Source organism: Folsomia candida, unplaced genomic scaffold, assembly GCF_002217175.1.
Source record: "Folsomia candida strain VU population unplaced genomic scaffold, ASM221717v1 Fcan01_Sc002, whole genome shotgun sequence".
NCBI classification, from domain to species: Eukaryota; Metazoa; Arthropoda; class Collembola; order Entomobryomorpha; family Isotomidae; genus Folsomia; species Folsomia candida.
In genome coordinates this window covers 3191616-3198100 of record NW_019091194.1, presented here as the reverse complement: position 1 = coordinate 3198100, position 6485 = coordinate 3191616, and the positions used below count along the sequence as shown (strand labels likewise).

The 6485-nt window shown below is 36.4% G+C and overlaps 2 protein-coding genes across 3 annotated transcripts; one reads left to right on the top strand and one right to left on the bottom strand.

The window, feature by feature from the left end:
- Window positions 1-4449, top strand: LOC118434314. The gene is made up of 2 exons (XM_035847530.1): window positions 1-2938; window positions 3009-4449. The coding sequence occupies exons 1-2, from the start codon at window positions 2313-2315 to the stop codon at window positions 4117-4119; spliced, it is 1737 nt and encodes a 578-aa protein (XP_035703423.1). The 5' UTR covers window positions 1-2312; the 3' UTR covers window positions 4120-4449.
- A 572-nt stretch (window positions 4450-5021) lies between these two features.
- On the bottom strand, window positions 5022-6359 carry LOC110844707 (leucine-rich melanocyte differentiation-associated protein). 2 transcript variants are annotated; one of them, XM_022090978.2, is made up of 4 exons: window positions 6127-6359; window positions 5831-6052; window positions 5519-5753; window positions 5022-5434 (listed from the first exon to the last, which is right to left on the bottom strand). In XM_022090978.2, exons 1-4 carry the CDS (start codon window positions 6160-6162, stop codon window positions 5313-5315), a joined length of 615 nt encoding a protein of 204 aa, XP_021946670.1. In that variant the 5' UTR covers window positions 6163-6359; the 3' UTR covers window positions 5022-5312. The 2 variants fall into 2 exon arrangements, with proteins under 2 accessions (XP_021946670.1, XP_021946669.1); XM_022090977.2 differs by having other exon boundaries at window positions 5022-5753.
- Between the last annotated feature and the right edge of the window lie 126 nt (window positions 6360-6485).

The following is a 6485-nucleotide window of genomic DNA, read 5'->3' as shown; positions in this document are numbered from 1 at the left end:
TATGTCATTATTAAGTTTATTCAACAAATACATTCTATCATCCTGTAGCTCGATAACTCGTTATCCAGTTTAAAGAATGTTTTTGTTGAATACAGTTAGTGACGACATGTAGCTTTGAATTTTCTGTAATACCCAAGCATTTTTAAAAAGCTGGCACGAGAATAACTTTCGTATTTCGTATTCAAATATTCATTTCTCTCACAAGTACTAAATTAAATAGTGACAAGGTTTTATCTTCATATTCAACCCAATGCATATATCAATCAAATTTCAGCTTTTCTCGATCAATTTAAAAAATCAGTATGGACGACCCAATACGGTAACCCCTTAGTGAAAACTTTTAAAATTAGTTTTCAGATTCCTTCAGTAAAACTGATCAGCGACCTGCGTTACAAATTACAGATTTGTTCCACCAATTTTAGAAACCAGCCTCCAGTCTGAAAACCACTATCCTAACGTGAAATTCAGTTCTAATGCAGTCTCAACCATAGATTATCATCATAAATCATAATCTCAAGAGGGATTTAAGATTCCAATGAACTCTAAACCAGAAACTTCAATCAAAAATAATAATCTGAAGATGCTTGAAAGGTTCTAATGCAGTCTCAACCATAGATTATCATCATAGATCATAATCTCAAGAGGGATTTAACATTCCAGTGAACTCTAAAGCATAGATTATCATCATAAATCATAATCTCAAGAGGGATTTAAGGTTCTAATGCAGTGTCAACCATAGATTATCATCATAAATCATAATCTCAAGAGGGATCAAAGGTTCCAATGAACTGTAAACCAGAAATTGGGTAGCATGTTTTTGCTGATTTTTATAAAAATTAATTTTTAATTTACCCCGGGTATCCCCACCCATTATAAAATTGCTGTTGTCAACCCCGAGTTTATAACATCTGCCCTGACAATATATTCTAAAATTCTAAACCTCCTCAACATTACACGTTTGAGTTTCAAATTTCACAGGAAATTTCATCTTCAAATTTATATTTTTTCAACTATAAATCACTCAAAGCATAGATTATGATCCAACAAAGAATTCTAGCCCTTAAAATACAACCTCAATTTAATCCTTCGAAAAAAATATGGCCTTCGGCGTGGTCTCGTACTGCATTGACCGATTCAATTCGCATGAAATCTCGTCGAAAAATCAATGTTTTTTCAACTCCAAAACACTCAAAGCATAGATTTGGATCCAACAAAGAATTATAGCCCTTAAAATACCACCTCAATTTAATCCTTAAAAAAAACATGGCCTTCGGCGTGGTCTCGTGGTGCTTGGCCGATTTAATTCGCATGAAATCTCGTTGAAAAATCAACGACGACGATCAATACGACAGCCATTGAGATTTCAATAAAGATGCCCTTTGCTCACCCAACCACCATAATCGTCGATGATGAGGAATCTGGTCCATCATCTAAACTAGCGCAAGTGCGAAGAAGCCCCATTCTTACCGTCGAAATGATTTCAAACATGACCACCACTCCATAGAAATCCAAGAGCAAACGAAAAAGAATCGAGACCCCACAAAGTGCAAGCAGTACAGAGAGGACAAAAAAGCTGGAAAGTTGTCATCCTTAAAGAAACGGCTGTCCTTTACGCCCGGTTCACGTTTGTCCTTAATTTAAAACCAAAGCGTCGCGTCATCAGTAGGTCTACATTCTCGACACGGAATATCCCCAATTGTTTCTAGATCAAGATATCTGGAAAAGTTTGAGAACCTGCCGCTCAAAAAACTCAAAAAACGGAGGGAACGTTTTTGGCCAGAGTTTGTAAAGTCTGTTTATAATGTGACCGCTGTTGCAATCGACAAGAACACTTTGCAAGTGTTCTTGTCATTCAATTGTTTTATGAATTATAGAACAAAATTCCTACTCATTGCAAGTATAGCGGAAATACAAACCTACAAAGGCTCATTTACATACCTCGGACCCGACATGTGGGCGTACCCGACCAAAATCGACCGCCTATCGCTACTATTATTTGAGAAATACAGAGTTGACAATGTCGCCTTTGCCAGGGAGACTTTGTTTTCTAAAGTTGCAAGCTGTAGATATGCGATAGGACTAGAAAATGATGATGAATTAGACTGGAAAGAATGTGTCAAACTAGCCAACGACCTCTATTCGGAGATTAAAAAATTGCATTCTAAAAGAAGACAAATATGTGAGCTTATTCTACAGCAAGTTTTTCCGACAGTTCACAAATCCAACGGAATCTTGATTTTTGGTACGGGGAAGTTAACACACATCATGATGTGCATAGCGAAATTCTACATTAAGAACAACGCCAAAAAAATATGAAAAAATATGACCCCAAAAACATGGCAGAATTACGCTTGGTGGATTCTGGCGTAAAGGCACAAGAGGCCGTAGGCATTACCAAAGACATTATAAAAATCCTCTACTCAAGATCGCCCAATGAAGACAAGCCGTGGTCAGATAACTACCCTCCGACCCTTGATTTTGAGAAAAAAATCCACTATGTAATGGCATCAACTTTAACGGCTGGTGGCACGCTCAGACCAAATGGTTACATTAGGCAAACTGGGGTGTCTGACTGTACAATAATTTTTTGGATGAGGTTCGCTGCAATTCTGCATCATCTTTACTCGCTAAAAGGAACACATGAAGAGGTGTCAAGCCATCCACGTTGCGAACGTGACCTTGCAGGAGTCAAAATGGATAATCTGCGGACACTGCTTAGGACCGGAAATCTGAATGATCTCGAATTCATGCAGAAAACGGGACGAATCGTTCTGTTTCACTTTGCAGATACTTTTGATATTAATCCACCACAATTCCTCGATTTCCAAAATTTGGAAAACAATCAAAAAACCACAAAGTATTGGAACATGGTCGAGTTGGACGTCCAAGAAAACATTGAGACAATTATCTCCGAACCTGAACCTCCGAGAAAACCTGGGTACAACTATTAACTTTGCCCAATTTATGTTTTGATTTATTTTTTTAATTTTTTAAACTTCTCTGTACAGTCCCATGCCAGTTCCAATCTTTAAACAACTAGTGGCAGCATGTTTTTCAATCGTCATCAGAACGGAGCAGAATTTGGAATCATTTCAACAACTTGTCCATGGCGATGGTATTAGATGTTATAACCTAAAACTTGCCTTTTCTTCTTTTTGTGGTGGGAGAATGGATGACCAAGTCTTGCTAGACTTTACAACACTAGTAACTGCTACTTACGGTCATACTCTGCAATTCCACTTAAATAAACATCACCACTGTATGAAAACAGTGTACGTTTATCAAACAAGGCAGTGGTCAAGTCTTCAAGAATTTACACATCATACAAACAACATCAAATCTCTCGAGCAAAACCCGGAAACAAAATATAGTGTGATAATCAAGACCAACATGATTGCCAACACCGAGATAATCATCTCAATGTTGTATTACACATGGGATTATGCGTTGGCTGAAGAAGAACACAAAGCAAAATCTAAAGCAAAGGCAAAATCCAAACCACCTGTAAAGAACTTTCTAACAATAACAAGTTCAAATATTACAATCCATCAACACTTCATTTTAAAACTCTTTGGAGACGAACCTGGTCCTAACATCCGATATCTTGAGAAAAAAGTGCAAGCTGACAAGTCACAAAGTAATATTTGGAACATCCTCTACGCATTCTCCTGTCTTCCATGGGGTACAACGAAAAACCTCGAAGCCACACACTCCCAGATTGACATAATCTGCGATCGAATCAATACGCTTTGCCCAACCAACTCACGTCAACCAGGATACTCGGAAGCTGGCCTCGTTGCACTTTTATTGGTCAAAGTGGGGCAATATTCCCAAAATGGGGGCCCTGAGTTGGACTGCTTCGATTGGGCCGATTCAGAAGACGCTGCATCTTCTGATGATGATGATGATGAACAACAACAACAACATAAAAAGGGATCTCTATTTGTTCAACAACAAAAAAGTAAAATGGCCAATCAAAATCCAACTCCCCAGAAATGTACCCCAAAACATGGAAAATCATCTTCATCGGACAGGACATCCGAAAAGAAAAAGTCAAACCAGAACGCAACTCCAAAGAAATCTAAAAAGAAACCAAATCCACAAAAGTTGTTCAAGTAATTTGGAACCAGATCTGATTATTGGGTAACGGTCAAAAACTCTAGTCATCAACTTTCTTCTCAGAAATTCTTCCTTTCTTCTCATTTTAACACATTTCTAAATCATCTCGATACAATTAAATTCAAAATCAGTCTATATATAACCAAACCCAACTCAATGCTAGATGGGGTCACCTATGACCGATCCAGGTTTTCCCAATGTATGGCTGGGTTTTCCCTTGATCCGTTAAGTTGGGTCAAACTTTCCTTTCATCCAAAGATTTATCGAATAAACAAACTTTTCTTGGAAGCTGTATCCAAATAATAAAATCCTATATATTTTCTACTCGTATTCTTTGTCTTATTTGTTCATTTATTTGTTCATTTTTTAATGGTTGATTAACTATAAATTTATTGATAATCACGGAATAACATTTTGCAGAAACTCTGTGAGGATTTTCAATTTCTGCATTTCATGTATGTACTTTAGAAATAATATTGTTGAATGTTTTAATCAAGTGATAAAAAAGTATAATTTGAGTCTGCTTTGTTTTCTACATTATTCCTATTATCTATTTAAAATGTTGAAAAGTTAAGTAAAATCTTTATCAGTACTTAAAGCTAACTTTGTAAATTGGTCTTTATGGCTCCCAAGTTTCTGCACAATATTTCCGTGCAAAAAATGTGTGGGGGGATGTGGAAATGAAAAGTAAAATGAAATTGTGATGGTTGGTTTTCTTAGAAAATTAAATTTCCAGACAGTTTTGTGTGTGTAGTTTTCTGGTTGCATAGGTTTGGTAGCATGTAAACTTTTCATATTTCCAACGTACGAAATTTGCGAATTTGGATGCTTCTCAAAATTCGCAAAAGTTGTATTGTGAATTGCGATGCGAACATGCAAACTCGTAATGAATATCCTCTATATATCATATCACATAAGAAGTTATCATTTATTTTAGGAATGATGGCATGAATTTTTTTAAATCACAGATATGTACATGCACTGCACTGGTAACATTTCATTTATGTATAGTCGATTCGATTTGTGTAAAAAAATTAAATTAAAAACGAGCTTTCACTGCTCAACTTTCACTTGCATACATACGTATTTATGTACGTGATAAGCATCGAATAAATATTTAAGTAAAGATCGAAAAGATTTTTAGAGTTATAAAACTTGATTGAAATGTTCAAAAACCACGTCTCTCTTTCACTCTACAAATCATTATCACGTATGAACCGATTTCCTTCTGAATTTTTTCCCAAATATTTAAATTTTCTTTTCCCCTGTCGACTTCTCGCGTGTCCTTGACCTTGTGGTGGTTGTGGACCACCTGCTTTATTTTTTGACGTTTTATTAAGGAGGTCCGATCCGGAATCAGGAAGTGGTGTACTTTTAGGGTGATAGAGCTGTAAATTACCATAAAGTGGTTTGAGGGCTTCCATCATTTCCACAAAGGAGACGGGGCGATGGTCTAAAAATTTCAGTGTTCTTAGGTGATAGAGGACATGATAGCGATAAATTTGGTAGTCCGAGTCATCCACAAAATCGTCCGTTAGTTGATCGGGACAGGTGGGGTTTCCTAATAAGCTCAAATACCGAAGCGATGGAGTGCTCGTTTTTAAGTAGTGGAGTAATTTCTTCAAGTTGGAAATCTAGAATTTGATATTTTCCCTTTAATATGTTAATTTTGTAATTTGTAAAGTTTTTGTGCGTCTTAATTTTAATTTACCTTATTTTTGTTGAGGCTTAGTGTATGCAATTTCGGAAAAACGCAAATGAGTTCCAAACCGTCAAGCTGATTGTTGTCTAGAATAAGTTCCTCCAAATTATCGGCACAGCACTCAAATCCTCCAAGTCTTGTAATTGTGTTAAATGACACATCAACTCGTCTCACATCCGGTCCAAATCGTCGAACATTGAATTCGGTCAAGTCTCCACCGACGAAGCATATCTATTTATAAATTAGTGGTGTGGCGTCATATGAAATTATTACCGTCTACTAATTATTCCGTCATCAGTTAATACCTCTGAAAAATCTGGGTCGTCGGAAGCTTCTTGCATTATATGGCAGAAATCTTGTATATCTAAGTAATTGCTGTCAGTAATTTAATTTTTTCACAATTTATGTTTAAGAAATGAAGGTTTAATAAATAGTTGGTTGTGGAAATTGGACCATCTGCTTTCTAGTTTAGTTATCCATCCGTGCTGCTAAGAACGAATACACCTATAGTTTGTGTGGAGGAGATAATCATTATTTCGGTAATGCACAGGTGAGACTGTGATGATGATGAGTGATGTACACATGTACATATGACATTTTTGAGATCTATGCCAATAGCATATCTTACATGATAAAAAGAATTATCTTACATTCCAGCGATTGT